Source organism: Centroberyx affinis, unplaced genomic scaffold (genome assembly GCF_046629955.1).
Source record: "Centroberyx affinis isolate AG114_WGS23_722 - 3 ecotype Tasmania unplaced genomic scaffold, CSIRO-AGI_Caff_v1 ptg000286l_1, whole genome shotgun sequence".
Classification (NCBI taxonomy): domain Eukaryota; kingdom Metazoa; phylum Chordata; class Actinopteri; order Beryciformes; family Berycidae; genus Centroberyx; species Centroberyx affinis.
In genome coordinates, this window is record NW_027278965.1 from 169,404 (window position 1) to 197,265 (window position 27,862).

The 27,862-nt window shown below is 43.6% G+C and overlaps 1 protein-coding gene across 1 annotated transcript in view; it reads right to left on the reverse strand.

The window, feature by feature from the left end:
- The window catches only part of tmtopsa (teleost multiple tissue opsin a), a 68,183-nt gene extending 40,638 nt beyond the window's left edge, over positions 1–27,545 (reverse strand). The window contains exons 1-2 of the mRNA XM_071514426.1: positions 27,173–27,545; positions 18,110–18,438 (exon numbers count right to left, since the gene is read on the reverse strand). Coding sequence (XP_071370527.1) covers positions 18,110–18,438; positions 27,173–27,545 — 702 coding nt within the window. The remainder of the gene's footprint in view (positions 1–18,109; positions 18,439–27,172) is intronic.
- Between the last annotated feature and the right edge of the window lie 317 nt (positions 27,546–27,862).

Below are 27,862 nucleotides of genomic sequence, written 5' to 3' on the forward strand. Positions count from 1 at the left end.
TAAAATTTAAAATTATTATAAGTATACCATAATAGCCTACGTTTCGAACAAAACGTTTTAGTAAGGCTATGACTAAAAATTCATTCTGCATCAGATTTTTGGGTGGCACAGGCACACCCTGGCACACCCGTGGCTACGCCATTGGTGTGTGTGTGTGTGTGTGTGCATGCGCATCTGTGTGCTCTGTTCTGTGTGTTGTGGGGGTTGTTTCATTTCATTCACCGTTTTCTATGTATTTTGGATTGTATATTTTATATTGTCACTGTTGTTTTTCCTGTTTATGAAATGTGCTATATAAATAAAACTGACTTGACTTAAATAAGTAGACTACTGAAAGAAAGGTGCCCATATTGTACAGAAATCAGTCATCCTACTTTTAGACCTGCGTGTTAGATCTTCTATTGTCATAACATTATGTATTATCTATGCCATCTAGATATTATGGGGAGTTTGTCATATTTTTCCTAGCATATTAAAGCAGTGGCAATTAAAAAAAAATAAATAAATAAAAAAATAAAAAATAAAAAACATCAAGAGTTATTCATAAAACTCACCTGCCTGTGAGTTTAGGGGCTGAAACGGTCACAGTTTATTCAACAATTACCGGATCAGTTTTATCCTTTTTGCTGCACCACCTCCCTCTTTTGATCATTTGCATGTTCCATAAGCATTTCATATAACACACTATGGCACAAAAATACCACCTGCTCTAGTCAGATGGCATATTTAGACTGACCCCATAAATCACACTTATGAATAAGAAAACACTCTCCTGTGACAGCCTCAGCCCATAATTTCACGCTAATCCTGCAGGTGAGTTTTATGAATAACCTTATGCATTCGCCAAAGAAATTTGCATTATGTGCCACTAGTTCTGCTGGGGAAAATGTTCACTTGCTGCACAGGCTGCGCACACAAGCTGGATAATCAGGGTGGCTTTAAAATATGTAATGCTTAAATAATATGTCGATTTTTATGATTGGCTGTCACATGGGCTGTCGCTGAGAATAAGTCAGTGGTGACGTACGTGCGTGTGTGTGTGTGTGTGTGTGTGTGTGTGTGTGTGTGTGTCATGGCGGTCAGAGTCCCAATAAATGTATGAATAAATCAAAAATACCAAGCTGCAGGTTTTGCACACTGCAGTGTTGTTACTGTGGAGTGCCTTGCACGTCACACTCATGAAAACAGTGAGAACTCTGCACAGCTGGTGCCACCTGCATTGTGCAAAAGTGTTTCTAATTGTAAAAAAAAATCTGAAAATATATAAGTATAATCTTCGGAAATGTCTTTAATGCTTGACTACTTTTTTGTATTTCTGGTAAGGAAACAAATGAATTAAAGTTAGTATAAATTAAAGAAATGCACAGAATTAGCATATATCATCTCAGTAAATCCTTTTGCTGACAGTTTTGATTCAAGCTTTGTGCCAAATACTGGAATTGCATTCACCCCTTGGTACGATAAATCAGTACTACTCTCATTGTCTTTGGAGGGCAGTGTTACTGGCAGTCCTCTCAGACAGATGTCTATAGCACCAACCTGTGGACAATACAACCACCATCTAGCAAGCAGACTGATAATTAGCATAAAGCTGGCACATTTTTATGAGGATCTACTTAGTAAGCCATTAGTGTTTCACAAGGCAGGGGTGCTATTTGATTTTCTTTAAAACATCACATTCTGCAGTAGCACTGATTGTACAGGGCCTTAGGGCTTTTCAAATGGCTGAGGTCTTAATTGAGGTCTTTCACCTAAATCTCCCAACGACTCTCAAGACCCTAGGCTGCTCTTAACTAGAAGGTACAAACTGTTGCAGTGTACAACTGCAGTTGTATGTTACATAATACAACAATTAAACCACCCTAGAACTTTCCTCGCGTGCCAAATGTCTCATTCTTCATGTCCCTCTTGTACGAGCCGTTGCACAAACCCCACGACAGCGCTAATCTGCTGTCAACATTTTCATTTTTTCCTCCCAGTTCCTCCATCCACAGCTACACAAGCTGATGAAGAGGCCCGGTGTTACCCCCGGACGGCACCCTGAGGACAAGCAGTGGCAGATGGATGTGGCATCAGAAGGTGTGATTCACTCGCTGTATTGCAGAGCACAGCGAGCTCACATGTCATACGCCACAATACTACAACTCTGACATTGCTGTAGGATTGATGCGCCACACTGAGAGCAGAAAACTGGATCCGACCCCAGGCTTGCAGTGGACTCACACCAAAGGTTTAACGTAAAAAATGAAATTCAGTAAAGTGTCAATACATTCTGTTTGGAACATAAATAAGTACAATGTGGCCAAGATTTGCATTGGATTTGAAGTGCAGTAACAGCCGGAGATGACACTGCATTTAGTGAACGTAAAATTACACATTTTTGTGCAAGATGGTGGTATATGTTGCATGGCGGCACATATAAACAAGATATTGGTGGGGAAATGTGTAAGTCATTAACAAAAAGTGTGGACTGAAAACAACCCCTGCCTATTAGAACAGGTGAGGGACTATTTTTTACTTGATGTAATGACAAAGGATATTGTGTCTGTAAACATGTTGGATTAATGCCATACTGCTAAATGCTGTAATTGTAAATTAACCAGCTCTCACTGTGAAAGGCAGCAGTGTCCAAAGGTCACACAAGCATACATGTTACAGTAGACATATGGAGGAGATAGGGATGTTCCTGAATCCAAATACCATATTCAGCAAAGCAAGAATATTGTGTTTTTAATGAACATTTGTTCCTTCTGATTTTGTCCAATACTATTCGGATGTTTTAATAGTATGCCTATAGTCATGGAGAAAACATATTCAACAGGAAATAACTTGACTGGCTTTTCTCAATTCAACTCAGATGAGAAGCATGAGAAGTTTGTTTGAGTTCCTCAGTCAGTCTGCCAGTGTTGTTGTTGCTGGCGGTCGCACACACAAAGCGGCAATAGAGAGAAAGAGAGACAGTGAGAGAGTTGCTTGTTTGCAAGCTTTTTGTTGGCTCCAGGAATAGTTTTATTATTTGGACTACTAATTCAGCATTAGTGAGGCCAGTTTGTCTTTTTCCCGGCGGGTCTGATCTGCTCAGCTGATAGGCTGTGCGAGACGGAGCTGGTTTCACTGGGAGTGCATGAAGACTCCCTGACTGTCCTCTGAGTCTGTTCAGCACTGCAGGGATCTGGTGTCTCTCCATCGCTCCACACTGCTTGACTTGACAAATTTGAGCAGATACAGGCTATTTCTCTGAGGGAAGCTTTGGATTTTTCTTCATTTTATGTCAGAAAATGCAAATTGAACAAAAAGTAGAAGGTAGATTTGTTTTCAATGCAAACTGACTAATTGAGGTAAACTCGACTGGAGCAGGAGGGAGGATGGGCGGTAGAGGAGGGAGGGGAGAGGGGGGCTAAGTGCGTTCATCTTCCTGTTTTCCTTAAAAACTTGCCTGGCTCATGGCTTTAAATACAGCTTTGTTCTGCTTTCATACCTCGTGAATTACTTGAACTACGTGATCGGTCATTGTAAAACCACGAGTGTAATGTTTTAATACCACAACAACAGCAATGGCAACAATTGTAAGGAAAAAAACATAAGAATTTGGTAAATTTTTAATCTTCTGGTCTAAACCCATTACCATTTTGTGGTTTATCTGAATGCAGAGTCTGGCAATGTGAAAGCAGGACATTCTGGTAATGGGGAACAAACAACACCTCATGTGTAAGAAGTGTTAAAGCTCCCCTGCTAGTTTACCAGATGTGTCCCACCCTGCTATCTGCGCTAATGAATAAGAAAATTTACATTTTAAATATGTTGTAATGCTGATATTATGAACAAAGGTGGCAAAATGTAACAAATTGGGGAATTTTCATAGACATGACTGGGAATAGGGGCAACTGTAAATGCTGATGCACACACCGAACAGAAGATTCACAGTTTGTTTTTACTCATTTGATCAATTGAAGCTGCCATGTTCTTTTTTGGTCTGAAAATCAGCTTCACCATTTGTCTGTTCATTGTGGTCGACACATCATGTGAGAACAAGCGCGCCTGTATCGAGGCCTATGAGCTGCCAGAGCCGTAATGCTGCATCTGCCTGGCTGCTGCAAAAAAGTGGAGGTCATCTCCTCACTTTGTCATTACAATAAATTTAATTATTGCTGTTGTGAAAGTTTTTTACCGTCACCTGGAAAGACAAGTGCGAAAACACCTAAGCTATCACATCAAGTGCACCCCCCCCACACACACACACACACGCTAAAAGTACCAATAAACAGACGGTGAGACAGTATGATGCACTTTGACAGGACAGGTTGGGCTGATAAAATAGCAGTTCAATTTCAAAACACTTGAGACTGTAGGTATCGTGATACAGTGTTTACAGCCAAAATAACTGAACAAAATGACTGTGCTATTATGTTTCATCATAGTTATTTCTGCGCTCTGGTGTCAAACGCGATGTGAATTACTGGATGCTTCTATGTGGCGTTTTGATGACGCCTGTTAAACCGTTATGTCTCATAACAGCAGACGGCTGGAGCTCACATGTTGGATCATTTGCCCAAGATGTGGGAGAATGGAGTTTGAATTATTGGGACAATAATACAGACAGCAAAACCTTCTCTTCAAATATAACATGGACAATATTTTCTCTCTCTCTCTCTCTCTCTCTCTGTCTGTCTAGACTTCATACAAGTGGATCAGTCTGATGGGTCAACTCATTGGTCAATGGTTAAACTTCACACCTACAGCTCCAAGATAGGCTATTTCTTTCTCCCATACTTACATCCCAGGTCATGTCAGGCTAGCAAATGTATGCTGATGCACTAAAATTGCCCCCTAAATTCCCCTGATGGGTCACTAGAGGTTTGTACTTCACTGATGAACACACACTGTTTTAAACTGGCTCAAGTTCTATACTGCAGTATCCGCGAAGATTACCAGTATGAATGATAACCTTGCTCAGGCTTTAGTAGAGGGTCAATAAAGGTTAATAAGGGAAGTTCACACAGGAGTTGGGATAAAGAGGGGTTATGGTATATTACTTCCATTTTTTAATACCAAGCACCTTAAATTACCCCCTATTACACTCTATCTATCTAGCTCCTTTGATATGAATTATTATTCAGCCATTATTCAGCTTTGCACTTCAGAAGAGAAACATTAGCTCTTTCAAATCGATTATAATCAGTTCTAATAACCAGAGGGAAATGAATGGCTCTGGGGCGACCATCAGATGAACACATCTCAATTATAAATTAAATTAAATAGTTAATTACACCCTCCCAATATGATATATCCTCCTGTTGGCTTTAAAAGGGGTCTCTCCACTCTGAGGAGGTTCCATAGTGCTGCCGCTTTTCAATGCTCGTTCACAAAAAGACATCACATGCTTTCATGGTAAATTACTGAAGCACAGTGTCATTTGTAATTTCTCTGCGCAAATAGAGTGTGAAGAAAAAGTGTAATTACATGTAAATTACAGATGCAGAACACCCAGTTCCACTGGTGCAACGTGGTGCAGAGGGGGAACGGACCCAGTCTGCTGTCAGGAAGTCTCAGAGCGCCGGGCCAAAACGGAAATGTTTCAGGTTGACAGGTTTGGCGGCTCTGCAAGTCTGAACATCTGTTGAACGTTGGCCATTGAACACTAGGATGAACTACTACCATTTATGTAACAAATATCAGTGAAAAGAACTACACAACTCCAATTTGATGGTCAGGATGTCAATGGTCTAATATGTGGTCAGTAAGAAAGGAAATAAGATTGAAGAAAAAAAAAAAAAAACATTGGCCTTTAATTTCATGGACAATGTTTCTTGTGAGTCACATGCTAGATTTGATTGTAGATTGGTTAGTTCCCTTGGGAAAACTGCATGAAAAGCTATTAGAAGTGTCAAGACGTGTCTCTCATATTGTCGCTGTCTGGTGAAAACCACGCAACTCCAACTTAGCTGATTTTAATGTTTTTACTTAAATTGAAGGATCACATGCTACAACCCTTGTGTTTAAGAAACCCTTTCAAAACCGGACAAAGTCTAAAAAGCGTGGCGGCCAAGCTGGAAACAAGGCTGTGTTTCTTAGTTCCTGAAAAGTTGATATTAGAGACAAGGTTTTCACCTGACAACAGCCATATGTTTTTGGATTGTATCTGCCAGGTCCATCACTTTATTGCGGCTCCAACAAAACAAGTGTATAGGTTAGAGAAATTAGATTAGCTCTCTAGATTGTGTGTAAAATGCAAAGGGAGTGTGAATAATGCAAAGGGAGCACTCAGCTGTAACGTGTATATGTGTGTGTGTGTGTGTGCGTGTGTGCTAAAAGTAATTTCCCCACTCATCACCTGGCCGCTTGTTCTCACATATTGGAATCTGTAGAGCTGAGTGCCTCAGTCTCCAATCAGTCACAGCAGACATCGTCACATTCACACAGTCACATACATGCACAGTCACAATTTCACTGCGTGTCACTGTGTCTCCATAGCTTGATGACATTTCTGCCCCATACATACACTGTAACACACATGTAGGTGCGCGCACACACACACACACACACATCAGTGCTTCCCCCAGAACTGTATCCTAGTCCGGGTGGAAAAGCCTCTAAAACCGCATTTAGACCACCATGGGACACTAAACCCCAAATGCATTTATTTTTCCTAGTAGTAGGTTAGCAGCTCCTTAAAATAGGGTGACACTCCCTCCCACACACAATGGTAGGGGAAACTCTGACATGCACACACACACACACACACATATGCAACTGCATGGAGCCAATTCTACAGCAATATTATCAAACCTAGGAAAACTCGAGCGCCCAGGAGAGGGCTTGGACGCTTGCGGCAATTAATCTCAATCTCAGCTGAGGCCAATTACTCCTGTTCATGCAATCATACGAAGTAAATGCTGTCAGAGAGAGGGAGAGAGAGAGAGACAGACGGACAGACAGAGAGTGAGAGTGAGATTTGGGGACCCAGTGGCCTGGTTGCAGAGGAGAGCCACAGGGAGCTGGATTCTGGGTCACTATTACACTGCAGCTGAAGGCTTTTCTGCCTTTTCCTCATAAGGACTGGAAGTTTTACACTTCACACAAGTTCAGCAAGCATACTTCTCTCCACACAGCCGCATCAACCTGACCGCGCTGCCTTGAAATGTTTTGGGTTTTTTTGTCGTACGGATGCATCCGCCGTAGACGTGTTATCGTTTTAGATGCTTTCGCGCTGTTGCCCAAACCCCAGGGAGTCATTGTCTGGGAAAACTCCTCTAATGCTATTGTCTTCCGTTTCTCTTGTCTCTGTCTCCTTTCTTCTCTCACTTTGCTCCCTGTTCTCCATCTCCGGCTCTTTTCCATCCCATTTTCACTTTCAGTACCATCTTGGATACCTGCTTTTCTCCATGTTTCCCCTTAGTTTGGATCTGAAGCAGCCTGGTCGTAACGCTCTCTTTTCTTGTTATTACTCTCATTTCTCTCAGAGAAAACATGAATAATTTTCTCTCAGCCAATGTTTCAGCTGCCCTCTCTCTTTCTGTTTGTGTGTGTGTATGTGTGTGAGCAAGTGGGGGTGTGTTGGTGGGTGGATGGATGGGTTGGTGTGGAGTGTACCTCTGCATGACTACTCATCAGAGGCTTGTGGGGAAGAGAGAGCTTGGCTGAGCGTGTGCACACATGTAAGGAGTGTGCATGAATGTATGAGCTTGCAAAGACTTTTCATGGCAATTCTGCTGTATTACATAATATAGAGTTCAATGTGACAAGGCAATGACGAGAAAGGAGGGGCTGACGTGACAATTATTTATACACCTTTTTCACATCAAAAAGAGCTGTCTATTAAGCTCAAAGCTAGTCATATGCCATGTTGAAAACGTATTTTCTCTTTTACCCCTTTCAACTTAACAGATAATGAAATGACCACAAGAAGAGGAGGTGGAAAATATCACTTGTCTCCTCTGCTCTGGCTGTTCAATATGCTTGACCTTTCTGCCAAAGGTTGTTGTTATCTCTTCACTTCTGACCAAGTCTCTAATGCCACTGAGATAAGGATATTATATTCAAGTATCAAGTCCTTCCACTGGCCACGGCTCTCCATCCATCCATAAAAACTTGAGTTGAAGGCCTGGTCTATGCAGCATCCATCCTGCCGTCCTCTCTCTCTCTCTCTCGGGTAATTATTAACAGGACAAATTGCCCCAGCACCAGCGGCGGCTGGATGTAGTGGATGAGTCTGTCTCAAGGCTTCAAGGCAGCAGGTCACAGAGCCGCTGTGCAGGAAGGACAGTCTGGACTCTATCTAGGTATAAATGAATGAGTTCCATTCCAAAATGAGACACCCACCTTTTTGTATTTGGTTTGTTTAGGTTCACAGTGTCCAATTGCAAGTGAACCAGGGCTTGCAGTTGTGTAACACAACTCGCATGGACTCACAAGTAGCTCTTTTATTAGTTTTTGTATCTTGCAAGGTTTAGGCGGCAGGTGGGGGTCAAAACAAATCCGATCCCAGTCTTTGTAACTTTAGCTCAGCATGATGGACTTGTCTGCGCCATTTGCCGCAATTTACCTTCCTCTGATGTTCAGACAAATTAAGACATGAAGAAATAGCTGAATATGAGCATCAGTCCAGACTGTGGTTTGCCCTCAGTTCACGTTGTTGCTAGATTGTCTAAGCATGAGTAATTGCTGGCTATCAGATGGTAACATCTGTCTCCTTTTACCCAGAAAATTGCACGTTTTGGGGTTGATTCCTGTAGCTGGTTCGGATCACTCTTAACAAACCACACCACAGTTGGCTATAGGAAGAGGATGGAGACCTGCATTTTCAGGTTATTTGGTGCTCACCCATCGAATAGCATCGTTCTCATCTCAAACAAACCAAACTCAAGAAGTTCCAGAATTTGAATAAACCACTCCAAACATGCTTGGTGTGAAACTGCCCTACGATTGCTGATACAAAACCAAAATTCATGATGGAATATTGAGGCTATAAACTATCTTAAAACCTTCACTGGCAAAATCCAAACATTCCAGGGGCAAGGTGCGATCATCTGTGTGTGTGAGAGAGAGAATGTGTGACTGATAATGGGAGAGAAAGACAACCAAGGTGAAGAAGATGGATGGTAATGGGACACTGAACGGAAAACAGAGAATCCAGGAGTATATGCAAAGGAGGCACACCTTGACACAGAGCTCAGAGAGAGAGAAAGAGAGAGAGAGAAGAGAGAGAGAGAGAGAGAGAGAGAGAGAGAGAGAGAGAGAGAGAGAGTAAGAGAGACTGGGGAACAGTGAAAGAGAGAGTGAGATAGAAAGAGCGTGAATTGAAACAGACACTGCAGAAAATGAAAAGAGCTGTTGCGCCGGCTGTGTGCTCGCACACATTCAGAAGAGTAAGCTCAATGACGGGGAGAATCACAGTGAGAATATGAGACTCTCTCACACACACACACACACACACACACACACACACACACACACACACACACACACACACACACACACACACAAAAAACACTCAAGATAAGCAAAACAGGAAATGGAGTGGCAATAGAGGTTTGGAGAGCAACGCGAATAGAGAGAATAAAAAACAAGTACAAAAAAGAGCAAAGACAGAGCAAGACACCAAGCGAGGACCAGCCACTTGTAGCCCACACACAGAAGGAACACCAGCTTCTTCCTGGAGTCAGTCCAAAGGAAGACTAATTGGTGTTTTAAGCATGCAGCCTACTCCGCAGTCTAGCAGTCTTGCCCTCCAGCATCTCCCCACTCCTCCGCCAGACTCATATCAAACAGAAATACTGGCCATTTTCATTCCAAGGCTTGCCAAGAAGTGTTTTCACAGCTGCGATACGTGTCGTTCTCTCTCTCATTCTCTTGTGTGTGTGTGTGTTTTGTGTATATGTGTGAGGGTGTGGGTAGACGTGGGATGCACTTTTCGAGGTGTTTTTGGTTACTTTTCCCTCTGTTTCATTGGGAGATGTTCCATCAAAGAACATCAAGGGCCCTATTTTTGTGAATCAAGGCGAATGCAGCCGTGGCGCACCTGTGGCACAGTTGTAAAAGGGGTCGGATAGGGAGTGGGAGGAATAAATTAGCGGGTAGGTGTGGTAGGGGCCGGCATCAATCACGGCCAATCAAATCAGCTCCTCTCATCCCCTTTAAAAGCAGCGCGCTCCCCGCCCCGGCGCGCTGACAGTTTCATAATGGATGATGAGAGTCCAGACCGGCTGCGCCTCTTCTCCCAAGAGGAAACTAATGTCGGAATCGCGAGGCACAAATATATGGCTTTCCAAATATGTTGCCAAGGGCAGATGATGTCCCTTTTTAAGTTGAATTTACAGCTAGCACCAGACTGAGATGATTGAAATCCCTGTCACCATGTTTTCCACGCATAATGACGTGCACTGACAGTTTTATGCTGGAGTGTGAAGCGCTCAGATTTTATTCTGCACTCAGATTATATTTGCATTAAGTGACACCAGTTAGTACATGTAGCCTATACAACTGTTATTAGCTATTCCCTGTGTATTGCACTGCATGTTTTCTGCCTGTACATTGAGTAGTGATTCCATGTGCATATAAGATGAAGACGAATTTCTAATAAAGTTTTGAATCTTTAATCTTGCATGTGCTTGCGTTATGTGGCGGTTGGGAACTGTAGTCTTTACTGGGCCACATTAAGGGGATTCTTACCAATATCTGCCATTCACAGCTGCTTGTAGAATGTAGAAGCCTTCCGTTTCGGTTGATGAAATCCCTACAGCCACCCGAAGGCGACGGGACAGGTGTGTGTGTTCCATCTGTAGACGTGCTGTACCTTTTCAAAGCTCTTTTCAAGTGTGCACACCTCATCCAAAGTGGGAGCCTTAATTAAACTTTGCAGAGCTACACAAACTTCTGCGGTGCTTTTGTAAACGTGACACAATGCCAGCGCTTACGCTAAGACGTGGTCTGAATAGGTAGAGGCGCAAGAGTAATTCTGTGATTCCAAAATTGCACTGCGTCACCCACTTTGTATTGACCCCCTCTAGTACATTCCCTGGCCCATTTTGGAGCCACGAGAGCCACGACATCACCGAACGAAAACCCCCAAAAATCTCTTTGTGTCTCATTCTCTCTCCCTTCCTCCTTTTCTCTCTCCTTTAATTTCTCTCCCTCATTCCCTCCCTCTCTCTCCCTCTCTACCTCTATAGCCTACAGGATGCTGAAGAAACATCGGAGCACTTGAGAGTATCGCTATATTTCCATGGGGACCTCTGAGTCAGATAATACATTCAGACCAAGGGTAAAGATGTTCAGACGAGAGAGCTGCTGCATGTCTAACCAAGGTCCCTTTGCACTGTGTGTGTGTGTGTGTGTGTGTGTGTGTGTGTGTGTGTGTGTGTGCTTGTACGTACGTGTGTGGGTGTGTATGTAATTTGGAGATCCTCTTTTTTGGTCTTCTAAATTATGTCAAAGCTCTGTTCTGAGATACTGTACGTGTTCTCCCAAGAAATGTCAAGATTAACTACAGATCCTCTTTTTTATTATTGTTGTTAATTAAGTGTTCATTGCTGTGTTGTTTCTGCACCAGAGAGCACCTGTCAATCAAACAGTGTGTCCACTACCGTGACGTCTTTTTCCTTGGATTTTCTGTTGATGCAGTTTGAGTTTCTCTTTTCTTTGTCTGTTCAGTCATGGTGGCTATCACTGCTCATGCTAACTACCCAGTTCTTCTCAACAAACCACTGCTGCTGCTCCTGGAAACATAAAACACATCACTTCCTGTGGGCAAGACCTACTAGACACCAGGGCCCTCATTTACGAAACGAACGTACGACAGAAAAATGGCCGTACGGTCATTTCCACGCAAAGCTCGGCATTTATCAATTTGGACGTGAGCGGAGGCTACGATCAAATCTCACGTCAAGTCTCAACTCGTGTACGCAAGTTTTCGAGTCAGCGTGGACTTGCGGTGCAGCATAGTAAATTTGGCTGAGTCGGAGAATTGTTATTAGACCATATATTTTGACTGGCATCTAAGCATATGCAGCCACATATGCATCACTTAAAAATATGTAGCCTTTACAAAATATTCTATTTTGTAAAGGCCTACATTGACTATGTGTCATACAGCCCATCCCTAACATAAATAGGTTTTCAAATTGTTTGCAATTAATGGGGTTAACAGTTTTCTGGTGTAAGATTAATTTCTCTTTCATTTTGAGATAGCCTACTTGTTTGAGGTCTGACCATTTTTTCTTCACCTAAATGTAAAGAATTGCGATACAAGCTATTATATTAGGCTACTATTATATATATATACATATATATATCTATAGGCTATACATATCACGGATGTATAAATTAAATATTCAAACCTCAGCTGGAGTTCGATTGTCGACGGCAACGCTGTTGACCGCAGCAGTGATTTCTTTCCATGCTGCATTTTTCCGACTTCCTTTGACTTCCTTCACTTTTCAGGCTGCCAAATAGAACTAATTGGTTCAATTGGACTTGTGACGTTAGAGTTTCTATTTCGAGGTCGGAGAAGTTTCTCTTCTTGGACGTATTACGCATCTCCATGTCGTAAACTCTGGGGGTGAGGCCTCTAAACCGAGAATATTTAGGGGCGTGATATTTAAATGACGATTGTTTTCAGTCGCCACATTTATCAACGCCCGATCATTCTTACGCTGTGATTGGCGAGATACGAACGTTTCATGAATCACACATGAACCCTGTCGTAAGATGATTTCTGCGCTTGGATCTGCGCTGGTTTCTACATTAGATTGATAAATGAGGGCCCAGGTGTTTAGAACAGCAAATGTGAAAGCTTTCATGAACTGGGTTAGGCTGCATCACTATTGGGTTATATCAATTGGCAATAGAGAGTAGCAAAACGTACATTTATTTATATGCAAATGTCAAGGATCATTACTTTAACTACCTCATGTTATCTGTTAAGCTGCACCTACTGTTCTGCGGCAGCAAAGCAAGCAATGAATGATTAGTTATCTAAGCTATTATCTGTATACAGGACACTTGTGCAAGCTATCTCTCATTAAGTGTGGTTTTATATTGGTTTTCATAGTATTGAATGATATGTCTACTGTCCTTTGGGGGTTTATTGCGCTCCCTGCAGAATCTCTCACATGCTGCTTAGATTCATTGGGGAGCATCCTCCAGAGCAGAGCCTTTTCCGCCAAATACAACTGTAGAACCATTTGTGCTATAAACAGTCCTTTGACGTAAGTGTCTCTGACTGCATGTCAGAACTGCATACTCCTCAGACCTACATTTCTTCTTCTTTGTGGCTGTTTGGGGTGGAAATGGAAATGGTGAAAACGGCAGGACCTTGCTTCCATTAATTTGATACATATCACTCGATTGTTTTCGGTTAATTTGTGCCCTCATTTTCATTACTGTGTGCGCTCAATTTCATACATTTTCATAATTTCAAATTAATTAATACGTGCCCACACATTTTTAAACCATGTCCTTGATTTAGCTCCTGCAGCAGGTTTCAAATGAATTTCACTCGCCATAATTTGTTGAATTTTCCTCTTGATATTTTATTGAATAAAAATATATTTAGTTGAATGAGGCTTTTGATAAGGTATAATGTATGTATTTGTTGACGAAATTCTACTCGGGAGATGAGTTATCAAGGTGACAACACTGCAGTGCAAGATCTTGGTGGTGATGCTGTTTCTATTTCTGCAAAAACCCAACACCTCTTTACCTTCCTCCCATATCTTACACAGAGACTACTGAAATGGCACAGAGTTCATCTTCAGCCTTTATACAAGGACGAAGCAATAAACAACAGAACAAAGCAGAGCTGTAGTGCTTGCGTCTGGTTTAAGATGTTCCCAGATGCAAGTGCCTGGGAAGGGAAAAAAAAAATATATATATAGGGGGCAAACTCACCTCTCTGGCAGCTTCTCTCCTCTGCACTGATAAACACCTCAATTTCCCATTACAAAGCTGGAGCAATAAAAAAAAAATAGATGACAACATTGACAGCCACTTACAAGCAAGCAGAGACAAGCTTTGCCTGTGTCTGTCTGCCTGCCTCTCTTTCCTTTTGTGTCCTTTTCTGTCTGTTTCTCTCTGTGAAACCCCCCCAGCAAGCAACTGATGGACACATACAGGAGGAGGGCAGAGTTCAGCGTCAAACAAGGACCCGATTTTCACAAGATGATATTATGGCACTGTAAAAAAAAATCATAGTAAAACAGCTTGGGAAACTGTTTTGAACTGATACGAGACAGATATTGAGGTTCTGACTTCACAAACGTTTTCGGAAACAGGTTTTGAGCGTCGGTGGAGGTCGTCGTTTCAACATCTATTCGACTTCAAAATGTTTGTTGGGACACAGGGCCCTTGCACCCTCACTACTCACACACATACCCACTTCCCCAACTTCCTTCCCCCCTCTACTTCTGATTGGTCGTTGGACACACAGTGGACACGATGAGGCGGTGGAGACAGTGGACGCCGACCCGGTCCAGGACCAATCTCTCTGCAGGTGGTCCAGTGCTGCAGATGAATTGATTTTCCCCCTTGTGGCTTGGCCCTGGGTGAGCGTCACTTTATTAGATTGGGGAATTGAATTGTTTCAGCTTGCGGCCTTTTATCGGACGAGGTTGCTCGACCACCTCTATCCGTTCCGGCGGGAGTTACCCCATGCGACCCGATGGGAGAACTGCCGCTACTGTACATAGCGTCGTCGGGGGGGGGGGGGGGTGGAACGGCCCCGGGCCAAGATAAAGAACGGACACGCGCACGTAATCCGCCACAAAAGAGGGAAGAAAGTGTAAGAGGAAGAGCGAAGCTGGCCGGATAATAGATATATTAGAGAAAGAGTTGGAAAGGGAGAGAGAGAGAGAGAGAGAATGAGAGAGGGAGACGGGGACAGGTAGACAAAGACAGAGAGAGAGAGAAAGGGAGCTGAAACGCTATTACCGCCCCTCGCCTGCCTCCTCTTCACCGTACAATGTGGGAGTGGGGGGGGGCATAAAAACAGATGAAGTAAGAAAGGAGACAAAGGAAAGAGAGACGGAAACACACAAGACCGCATCTACGGACACAAAAGACAGAGAATGAGATACCGAGGACAAGAGCGAACAGGACTCCCGACGAGGAGAAGATGAGAGAAAGAGAGAGACGGACTCGGGACGGAGGGGAGGAAACGAGGCCCTTGCCCTTCCTTGTCGCAAACGCGCAGAGATGACGGAAAGATAAAGAAAGAGGGAAAGAAAGACAGAGAAAGAAGTGAGAGAGGCTGACGCAAAGTGATAAACACAGGGAGGAAGGAGGAAGGAGAAAGCACAAAGCCTCCTCTTCCCTCTTCAAACAAAGAAAGAATGGGAGCATGTCTGTCTGTTATTAGATTGATGGAGGCGTTGATTGTTATTCATTCTTGCTCTCGGTTGTGTCAGTGTCATGCGCAGGCAGCCGAGTATTTACATGTATCAGAGAAGACATAATGCAAGCACGCTCTGTCTCTCACACACACACACACACACACACACACCAAGTCACACGACTCATTGTTTATCTGAAAAGACATGATGCTCACACAGTTTGAGTGAGCTGTAATCCTGGAAAAATTGCTCTGGGACTTGTTCTTGCAAACTCTATGTGAGTGTGTGTGCACGCGTGTGTGTGTGTGTGTGTGTGTGTGTGTGTGTGTGTGTGTGCGTGTTCTACGCCGTGTTTGAGCACTGCTTCCCTGGAGAGAGAGCACTGCCTCCCAGACTGTCTCCCCTCATATTCTCTCAGTCAGTCAGTCCGGGACAGAGTGTGAAAACCAAACATCAGTTACCTCACATACCACAGTTCATGGCCATGGGAAAAAGGAGCAATTCACTCAAAATACACTCTGGATGATCATTACATTGTCCTCACCTTACAGCGGAAACCCACCAATGTTTAATTCACACGGTTTGGGACAAGTCGCTGTTGATTTTGAGAAAAGGATCAAGATTCTCCTACAGCTACAAACAAGAGGGACAAGATTCATTTTGAGAGCCACTGTATACTGTAAGGTGTTTTGGATAAAAGCATCCACCATATGGTATATGCCATCAAAACACAAATCCTAGAGGTACTCCATTGACAAATGAATCCGAGGCTGACTTTATGGAGTGACAGTGACAGCACCCATGGTGATTTTACAGCGATACAGGCACAATTTATGGTTCAGAACCATACTATAATTAGCGCTGTTATAAAATAGTCATTTGAAAGGAGGGTCGTAAAGAAACATGCAATAAAGTCCACAGAATCAGCTGCCAGCACATTGTCAATGACACAGCTCCAGGTTTTAGAGCCTTGGTTCTCTGGTTTACAGCCTTGAGAGAGTTGTTCATTTTGAAAAATATTGCTTTAACTTGCCAGAGATCATTGGAATAACAGACTGAGCGAATTGCTTACAGTAAGAATAATTGGTTCCCCTCAGAGATATTTTAGCTTGTGACCTCAGTTACTCAGCAACAAAACTTGAAAACTTGAAAAGAAAGAATAAAGGTACACACAGACAAATATGCAGCTGCAGAAAGGATACAGTGTGAGATCTGTGAGCCTTAATTCACTGCAAAGGACGTCAGAGCAGCTGATCTGCGTTAGCTTTTTTAAGAACAGCTGGGGGATTCAGTAAAAATCAATAACATTTTATTAAATGATACATAAATGTGTTGTAATATAATCATGATGCGTACCACTATGCGAGCTGCACAATATTGACTGAAAAATCATATTGTGATGATTTATTTTTTTGTTCTGTTTATTGCAGTTGTGTTACATGGACACATAGTTTTTTTTTTACATCACGTTTTGCTTGAGCTTTTTCAATTTCTTTTTCTTATAAGATTTATTTGAATGAAATTTTTCATCCAACAAGACATGCAGGTTGATTTGTAGGCTGGGGATTCTGCACTGCACAAGAAGAGGCAAAACCTATACTTGTAATATAGGGGGAAAAAATGCTGTCTCTTGCGATGTGGAAATTGTAGTAGTCAATATTGTGGTTTTGATATGTTTTTTATTTAATTTGCCGCTCTACCTACCATCCAGGGGCATTGATGCAATTGAGTTGCGCTAGAGGTGTTGCTGCCACTTTTCAGAAGTTAAGAACTAAGGGGGCGGCCACACAGAGATTTTATATCCATCAAAAACTGATTGAGCCAATGTATTCTCTATGGGGCTGATAGGTTGACGGATGATGGAGAGAACGGAGGGCTGCTGTCTGTATTGTTTCATACATCAAAAGTTGAAACCATTTGAACTTTTTTCGGACCGCAGTATACGTATTTATCCGTTAAGTGTTCACTAGTCAGTCAAAGACGGCGAAGGTGGAGTTCGCCTTTCCTTTCGATTTTCAAAATGGAAGAGCAACTAATTTCACTTGTACACAGCTGCCCGGAGTTGTGTGACACCAACACAACCGCTTTTCAAGGCCAGACCAAGACATAATTAGAGCAGCGATTGGTTTTCAGGTTGATAGAAACCTGATGTTCCAATTGCTCATATCATTTCAGTTGGATAGCAAGCATAGCTATACTGAATGGCAATAGCGAAGAGCTTGCACTTGTCGAGATAATTTCTGTGTTTTGCATTCCAGTCGGACAGAGAACGGAGAGTAACCGATCCAAACACAAACTTGTATATCATGTGGCACCTGGATCATCTGGCATTAAATCAATGATAATTAATCAAGCTAATTTCTAGCTTGATGTATTATAATATCATTGTATTATAAAATTTCTTGGTGCATTGAAAGTTGCTTAGCAATAACAACCACCTGATTTCATTTTGAGACATTTGAGACCATTTGAGATCAATTACCATAAACAATGGGACCATTGCCAAGAAGATTGGCAGCCTCTACACTGCATTTTACATTTTGTGTAAAATATGCTGTATTGCTTTATGGCACAAAGGGAGATTGCTGACTGTATAGTTTCAAGTTCCTGCCTTAATGCATATTGGCTGTTATCAAGGGCGGTTATCGACTCTTATCCTTCATCCTCTTCGCCGCAGGACGCAATGGGGTTTCTGGGAAATGCGGTCTAAAATTTTGAGAAACACAAAAATGCTAAACGTGGGGCACCTTTAACTCCCTGCCCCGGCCCCCGCGTTGACTCACCTGATTGATGGCATACAGCAGCTTGCCATAGCAGAACACAATGACCAGGAATGGCACGATCAGGCAGAAGACGAACAGGCAGACGATGTAGGATATGTTATTCGCTGTGCGGGCCGTCCAGTCCACGGAGCAGGTGGTGCCGGGCCCCTCGGGGCCGTAGTGGCTCCAGCCGAAGAGCGGCGGCAGGGTCCAGACCAGCGAGTAGACCCAGGACACGGCGATGCCCAGGGAGACCTTGCGGTAGTTGGAGGAGTCGGCCTCGGTGGGAGCTATCATGGTGCTGTAGCGCTCGTAGGAGAGGACAGCCAGTGAGATCAGGGACACGATGCCTGGGACAGACACACACACACACACACACACGCACAGTGTTAATAGAAGGAGTCAAATACGTAAGCAAACTGCAAACAAAATAATATCATAGACAGCATGTGCAGGCGTGTGCTTCCCTTTTCATATGATGCCTACTGTGCTTTACACTTAATGGAGCCATCCAAAAAAGAAACATATACACTATCTGTCCAAATACTTATCTACTCCAGCAGGGGAAAAGGTGCACAGTCACCACAACAAAATGCTTCATAGCTCTCGCCCAGCTAAAACGGGCTTCATGCTTTACGGCTTCCAGGACAGGACGCCTATGATTTTCAAAATGATGGCCAAAGCGAAAGTGCAGCAAACGTGGAGGTGTGCAATCATCTAATATTTCAGTTTTGCGCGCCCGGGGTCTGCAGCGGATGCACACTGCAAATCATAAACAATAGCGGTTTCCTGTGGTGTCCCGGCTTGACAGAGTAGCGGCCTGGCGGAAGACAACTCAGACGCGAAGTCCTTTCACGTCATTTCTGTGACCGCTCAATAAACACACACACTGTCTCTCTCTCTTTACCCAGCATTTCAGAACCAGAACCGCAGGAGACGAGGGCCTCAGTGCTCACCCTGACCCCTCGGTCTTTTTATCCTGTTTGGTATTTACTTTGAAGCCAATATGATCAACGAGGCCGACCCTCACAGCCATTGATTTTCAATGGCAATGGAGTGGACCCGAACAGGACACTCGTTTAAAAAGGTGGTCCGGACCTTTCGCTGAGGTGCCACTGCCAGTGCCAGGACGGAAGGAAGGAAGGGAGGAAGGAAGGGAGGAAGGAAGGAAGGAAGGGAGGGGAAAAAGGGAGGGTGGAAGGGGAGATGATGAAATGCTAATGGTTTAAAAAGGCGGCCCGGACCTTTCGCTGAGGTGCCACTGCCACTGCCAGTGCCAGGACGGAAGGAAGGAAGGAAGGGAGGAAGGAAGGAAGGAAGGAAGGAAGGAAGGGAGAAGGAAGGAAAGGAGGGAGGGAGGGAGAAAGGGAGGGTGGGAGGGAGATGATGAAAGGAGGAAACATCGAGAGGAAACATGGACAGGGAGGAGGTAAAAAAGAGAAGGTCCAGGTGATTTGAAGAGGGGTAGAAAGGAAGAGAAAGAAGAAGAAGAAGGGAGCTGGAGAGAGAAGAAGAAAGCGGCAAATTTATGGGCTGTGACAGCGCTGATTGGAGACGACAGTTGTGCAGGACGGAATCAGAACGTGTGTGAGTCTGTGTGTGTGTGTGTGTGTGTGTGTGTGTTCGCACGCACATACATGTGCGCAAGAGAGAATTGACTATATTCATCCATGATAGCGGTGTCTGAACTATTATGGCTCAGCGCTTTATGATGGCTGTTGCCTCCAGACTTGCCACTCATGTTCCTTTGCCTGCACAAGGCGGTTTTTACTGCCTTCGCTCGCCCTTTCATACCAACCTGAGATGTTTTATGAGTTCTATCACCGCAACATTACAAGCTGTGACAAGGTAAAACACAGCTCCAGAGCTGTTACAACAACCCACTTATGTTTCTTGTGTGGTCTGGGATGACTGAGTCAGAGCAACCAATACCACACATAATTCATATATTTTGACAACAGGGGCTTTCAACCCAGCTCATTGCTGCTCTATCTCGTCCAGAACCTCATCTTCCCTGGCACTGCTATTCTCTGTCTGCAGCCTGCGAAGTTTAAAATGAGGGACAAAAATACGATGGGAGATGCCTCCTCACAGCAGATGGATTCTCTGGCTGAGCTAAAATCATCAACAACATCAAAATATCAATATATCGCAATACAAAAATGTGACAATACGTATCGTGGGGCAGAAAAATGAATCGTGATATTAGCTCCATTTTATTCTGCTGTAGTAATCACAAATGAGACGGCTTGACCATCACAATTTCACAAGCTCTCCATCATTTGCACTTTGTAATGACATTTTTTAATTGTTGTTTACATTCTAACAAGCCAATGCCATCGCTAGAAAGATTTGTGTCTCAGAAATAAACAATTCTGCACAGTCAGACTTTGTTGTCATTGAACTTTTATTTATGACATTGTATCGTGGTTGTATCGCATCGTGAACCCTATATGGCGTATCGAATTGTATCATAAGAAAAAGCATATCTTCCCATCCCTAGTGCAAAGGCCCCTAACTTTTTTACCTTCGGATCACCCTGATAGAAATAACTCTTGCCCCAGTGTAATCAAGTCCATGCAGTGAAAGCAGGATTAAGGAGCACTTTACTAAAAGATAGAAGATGGATGAATGATTCAATTATAACAGAGGTCTAATTTGAGTCTTTTACAGCAAAGTCTCATCCTGGACCCCGGGTCGGGAGCACGGGGGCTTAGTAAATCTCTCAGATGCCACACTGATAATGTCTCTGAATAAGTCTCCCATGCCCATTATCCAGTTTTGAGTGTGGAGCCAAATCAAATCAAATCACACTTTCTCAGAAAGTCTCCCTGCCATGACTCACATAGAGCGGCATCAAAATATGAAATCTAATATTCATAGTCATTGTGTTACTGACCAGCTGACGGCAACCTCGGGCACCTCAACTGTCCAAGTAAAAATCTTTTTTTTTGTTTTTTTTTATTGTGCAAACAGTTAACAGTACAAATAAGTCAAAGACATAAACAAAACAAACTTATACAAAACATACAAAAAGAGAGACAATGGTAAATCTGGTGGTTGGGCAGACATTGGGGGTTTATGCGTTTGTTATGTATGTTTACCTGCATATAAATATGCTAGTGAAAGTGGTACTGAGTGTCAGGATATTCATGTGTATGTGTGTGTAGGGGGGGATGCAAGGGGGGAGGGGGGGCCAGGTTGGCAAATGGAAAATGGCAATGCAAAATTAATGATTACAATAAGCGCTGGCCAGAAGATGAAACATCACATATTAGGCAGATATAATTTAAAGCAAGTGAGAGAAAACAAAAAAAGAGTAATAATACAAAAATAAATAAAATAAATAAATGCATACAATAAAAATAAAAATAAGTATGAGTATTTTTAAAGTATGTGTTGGTAAATTGGTTAGTTGAGTTGAGAGCACTAGTTCACAGGCAAGTTTAATGCATTAAGAAGAAGAGGGGTCCAGGTTGCTTCAAAGAGTGGAATTTGGTCTTGGAGAGAGGCTGAGAGCTTTTCCATTGAGATGTGTTCTGTAAGCAGGTTTAGCCAATGTGTTGTGTTGAGTTTATGTCTAGTTTTCCAGTTCATAAGTATGGTCTTCTTGGCAGTGGCTAAAGCAATAAGTATGGGTCTGGTGTTGTTGAGTGCTGGATTGATTCATTCAAGTAAAAATCTTGTTTAAAGTTGATTAAGATTTCTTTGCTTTTGATATGAAAACTAGGTTATGCTGGCTGGTCCTATCAGATGTGCCCAGCCCCTTGATGAAACCAGCTCCCTCCCTGGCTGCATAGTATGGACAAGGGATTCTTTATTCAAATCAACGCAACGTCACGGAGAAGGACACCCGCAAAACTTTTGGAACCGAACTTCACAGCATCTGAAATCAAACATCCCCCCTCCGTCTCCCCAGTCCCCCGGCAGGATCAAAGGCAGCGGCTAAATCTAATATCCACAAAATAAACGTCTTATGATCCGGTAATGTTTGAAAGAAAGCGCAGCAAAATCTCTTTCTTCTCTGTCTCTCTCTCTCTCTCGCTCGCTCACAAGTTCTGTCTTCTGTTTGTCTTTGAGAAAGTCTCACTCGTTTGATACTGTGTATCTCTAGGAAAAGACAGTTTGAATGAAAATGCGGGATCGAACGGAGCTGTGTTTGTTCTGTAAATCTCATGCGTCATTACCAGGTTCCTCAGCTCAGTGATCACAGGAGTCCTTCGCAGAACGACTGTTACGCAACGACTCTAAAAAAAAAAAAAAAAAACACGAAAACCTTGAATCATAAAAGAGCAGCATCCTGTGTACCAGGCTGAATATTCATACTAATAATGTGTTTCGTACCAGACGCCAATCATCCATAATGGACATTTTTGTCTGTGCTTTAATTCACTATTTATTACACAGGCTCATTAGCCGGCTCACTCGCTCTGACCTTTATGGGGGAGCAGCATTGTTCTGCTTTCTTTCTCACTGCTGAGGCTTTTTCTTACCTTCGTATCAAATTAACATCACTCAGGCCAGGTGAGCGTGTGTGTGTGTGTGTGTGTGTGTGTGTGTATGCGTTTCCTTTCCTCTGTACGGGTGCGTGCGCATCCATTTCTGCGCCCCTGTGTTTGAACTGGTGTGTGTGCGCGCAGTACGGAGCGGGGCAATCTAACTTCAGTATGCAGCCAGTGGGCCCGGCAGTCCAAGGTTAATCCAGTGACTGTGTGCACACAGTCCACCTGAGGCGGCCCGCAGTATGCAGGGACACGCAGGACTGATGGCAGGATATCAAATAAAGAGCGAGAGAGAAATCCTCCCTGCTCCTGCTCGGTATTAATGAAAGACAATAAAAGTTCAGGGAGATGGAGAAGAAAATGCAAAGAGGTGGGCGGGAGAGGTGAAGCGGCTAAATGGGCGCCAGGAGGCTGACAGCGACGCAAACTGTAAAAGAAAGAAAATAAAAAAATAACGTGTGTGTGTGTGTGTGTGTGTGTGTGTGTGTCTCCACGAATAGTCTTCAACTTGCGCTCTTGGCACAAAGTCAAAGCAATAGTTCCTCAATTGCTCAGTCACTCAAACAGCGGAGAAGTTGCGGGCTTAAAGTGCGAGGCCGCGTGCAAAATGTACAAATCCATGTGAAAGGGAGCGGGGGAAACGGCTTCCTAACAATGACCTAACAGCGTCTTCTGCCATCGACAGTAATGCCCTCTAATTTGAAGGAACATCGATCATCCTGAAAACCTCTATAGTGACTTGTTGAAGACAGACACAGCCACTTTGTCAACGCTGCGCCCGGCATTATTCATCTCAACAATCAATTTAACTTTTTCCTTCTCTGTCCCTCCCTCACGCGCTCTCATCTCTCCCTCGCTCTCTCTTTCTCTCTCTCTCAGTTTTTATGAGCCCATTGAGGAATTACTCATCCATAACCAATGGAAGCTCTAATGATGTCTGCAAGCCATCGTGCCGAACACACTCACTCACACACACACACACACACGCACGCACACAGCATTGTTCTTTTTCTGTCTCATTCGATCCATCTCTCTCTCTCTCTCTCTCTCTCTCTCATTCCCTCTCTCTCTCTCTCACTCACACTCGCTCTCGCTCTCTTTTTTTTGCTGTGTTTTTTATCTTGTAGATGCCAAAATCTTGTCAGACGAGTTTTAGTAAATTGGCTCCTTGCGGATGTCAGTGTGACACAGCTTCAGACAGCGCTTAATCTCGGCATGGCATTAGAGTTTGCGAGACATATTGGATAACCAAGTACAAGCCGAGTACATCCGAGTACACTGTGAAGCATGGGAGGCTTTCTCCATTCTCTCTGATAAGACTGAAATGCAGTTATCCTGTTTTGAAAGTGGCGAACCCATCCCGGAGGAAGTGGCAGTGCGCTGTGCCTCCTTTCAATTTAAAAGTTTGACAGATTCAAAGGGCTCTTTAGCCAAGGAAAAAACTCAATTTAGTTGAGTTGAGTTGAGCATATTGTAGGACATTTTCTAGCGACGGCACAAGGAAAGCAACTGGGCAGCCAGAGGGATGCTGGAGATAACAGACACAGTGAAATGGGGGCAAAAAAACAGCCTGATTGAATGCCCTGGAGGATCAATTTTGTCTCCTACAATGTATGGTAGTGTTTCCTTTATCTCTTCTCTGCCTACAATCACAGCATTTGAATACATTGTGCAAGTCCATCTCTCTCCCACTCTTAGTTAGATTTAAACTCAACTGGATTCACAACGAGGCAAGGAGCCCATTATCCTTCTGTAGATGAGGTACAAAGAAAAATCAAACACCTGTATTCCTTAGTTAGAGGTCTCACAGGTCTAACGGGTCTCACTGGGGCGCTGTGATTGCGGGTGGCTACCAAGGGGCGGTCCATGTAAAGCAAGGCATTAAACATCATGAGATCAGACACATTAATAAAGAGATGAGTGGAGGCACACTGAGGCGAGTGAGAGGGGGCTCTTTGTGCGCGCTTTATGAGCCCTTGATGTAAACTTCTGTAGTTACTGCCGCTAACTACAGACGTGCAGCGAGCAGCCAGTGTGCAGCTGTAAAGAGAGGGTGGAGAGCTGGCACGAAGCCCAATTTCACATCGCCGTATCCCTGTGTTTCTGAACAGCGCTACATATTTCAACATAGGGTTCCCCCCTGTGAAGAGCCATTCACAAAGCTGCCATCTTTTTTTCACAATGACCAACTTTTAGAGGGGAATTCTTGTTTAAAAGAAGGCGACTTTGGAATTCAGCCGCTCTGATTAATTGATGGGGGTTGTAGCACTTTTTCTAATATACAGTAGTAAACTAAGAAAAACTACATGAATACAAAGTTTTAAAAAATATATATTCTTTCAAGTCTAGAGTAGTGACGGATGTCAGTGTAGCTTTTACATCTATGAAAACACAGCCAGTTTTAACGCTGGTGATTTGATATGGAATGCATATGGTTTTAAGTTTCTGACAGCTGTGATCTTACCCCCATTCGACTATGGTGTTAGAGAAACAAGAATTTTGAGAGCTCAAGGATTTGACGGCTGAGTAGAAACCGCTCTGTGTTCTAAAACTACTTTTATCGCAACTAAATCTCTTCTCCAGAATTCTGTACGAATTACTCCGAGCAACTTTGAGGACATTTTTAGTGAGTGAACTCGCCATGATTCTTAGAACATACCCTTTGATTAGACAGTTAGGAGCTGCTCATATGATATACAACAATATAATTGTAATAAAGAGTAATAAAGACTGGGGAAATTTGTGTATCCAAAGCCCTCTGACTCAGTTGTTCTCATCAAAGGTTGTTTTGGTGGCTTGGAAAGCTTTTAAGGCAATTAGTGGGTAGAATGCCTGTTCATTAAGGAACTTTAAACAAGGCATGAGTCAGACCAAGGACTAAATGATGACAAAAGAGCATTTTTTATGTTTATATCATTAATCCTGCAGATCACTATACCCAGTCCTCGCCTGAGTGGAGTATCAAACAACTTTAATTCAAATAGGAAGACCAAAATACAGTGACTTTGAGTCCCTTACAAGGCACACAAAGCTCTGGGGTAATGATTATTATTCTTTTTCATCAGTAATGTAACTTTGATATGGCACCCCTTGCTTGTCCTAAGATGAACAGCCTTAGCACCCTACACAGGCAGCCCAGCCTGGCCTGGTTCCAGGCGGGTGCCTTATTCTCAGTTGCAACATTGTGCCCCATTTGCATCTATATCAGCACTCCTGAGGAGAGGTAGACATCAGCGTCCCCTTTCTCATTACACATTTCCCGTGGGTGATTTTATTCTGCAGCAAACGCAAGTGATGCATCTGCTACTCATGGACCGAGTCCCTGCCACAACAGTCCGAATATCTACCATAAGGCCAGGAGGAGCATTCAAATGAAACGCAGTGGATATTGAAGGCATCCTGGCCTCAGGCACAGCCACTCAACTCTACTGTAATAGGCTTTTAGCAAGCATCTAATAGGAGGCTGCACACTGCTTCATAGTCCAGCACCCAAATCACCCACTGATGTGTTTTATGACACGTTTTTAGAGTCCATATTGAAATGTGAACCAATGACCAAGCATTTGTAAGGGAGCACTATAGGCTACACCAGGGTGCATTCCTCAACTATTCCTGCAGCGCTCTGTACAGGCTACAGTGAAAATGCATGCTTATGCAGCTTTGGAAGTGGTTGGAAGCCATCCAGCAGATCCAGCAGCATATCATGCAGCCCCAGCCAGAGACAACCAGCGATACTGCACCGTCAAGAGCCAGACAATGCCAGTTTTTACAACTTACCCTAATTACCTGGACGAAAACTGCGCATCTGCCTGGGCAGGCATCATCAGCACTGTATGTGCGCCCTAATAAAGTCTATGATCCGGCAACATCTCTGAGAATGATACGCATAAAGTCATCACCGCCACCGTTGGTTTTTATTGCAGCACTTAAGTCGTTCTGAACAATGTTATGGCTTTTTCACCATCACAGAATAATAAGGCAATCTGCACTTTTACCAAGACCTATAGCGCGCTGATTTTACATATGATAGACTATTACTGAAACACGATGGTCACCCCCCCACCCCATCACACACACACACACACACACACACACACACACCACCAACACAAAAAAAAGAACATCAATTAAGCTACAACGGCTGGTAAATCATTAAAACATGCGAAGACATACACACCTGAGCCAGTATACGCCTAATAATAAGCTTGACATTTTCAGACCGTGTGCACATGAAATGACAAATGCACCAACTGGGAAAATAGGCTAAGCTGTTTTGAGGCTAAATCAAAGTTCGACATGACAATGAAGACGCACCATGCACTTCTAAACGATGGTTATGAGGGAGAGTAAACATATTCTTTTCAAAATTTCAATTTTCGACAACGGAAAACGAAAGCTTAAACAACACCTGATCTCACAAGCGCAGTGTGCTGGGAAGACTCCATAGCCTACATGCAGCGCACCGTCGGTCATGTTTTAACAAGCACATCTGAAACGAAAATAGCCATAACGCAAATGATACAAACACATTCACAACTTCCGCATTAACATCGCCTCACACATTCCCGCATTTTGCACTCACCGAACAGGGAATTCGCGAAGCCGTACCACACGCATCCCCCTTCTCCTATGAGCCATCTTCCCTGCGTGCTGGCCGCGAAGCTGAACGGAGTCCCCAGTACGCACACCAGCAGGTCGCTGATGGAAATGTTAATCAGGAGCAGGTTGATGGGCGACCGCAGCATCTTGTAGCGGCAGAACAGCACGAGCACGAGCAGGTTGTTCAGGAGTCCCAAAGTGCCGATGAAGCCCAAGCACACGGCCACGATCAGGTGCCCGGTCGGGCTGAGGGTGGTCCGGTACGAGCTGGCCCCCGGGTGCCCTTCCGCGGCTCCCGCACAAAGCGCGCTGTTGACCCCTGCGCAGCCGCTCAGGCTCACGTTGGACACGATCATTGTAGTCCGGTTTCACGGTGGCGGCGCACGGGGCGCACACGGTGCACTGAACGGGAGTTAATGTGTCGTTGACATTTTTTTACGTGTGTGTGAAAGAGAAGCCAGTGACACTTGTTGCTTCGGAAGAAAACTATTTCTAAGTGGAAAAGTAGAACGGAACAGAAATGTAGGCTAATGGAGTTGTTTGTTGGGAATGTCAGAACTTTGTTTCTCAGTTCAGGGGGGTGGGGGTGTTCGAAAATTAGGCGTTAAAAAAAAAAGTTTGGAGAGGCTTTGCTCCACCGTGTGGCAGTTTGCAATGCACGCGCGCACAGTCT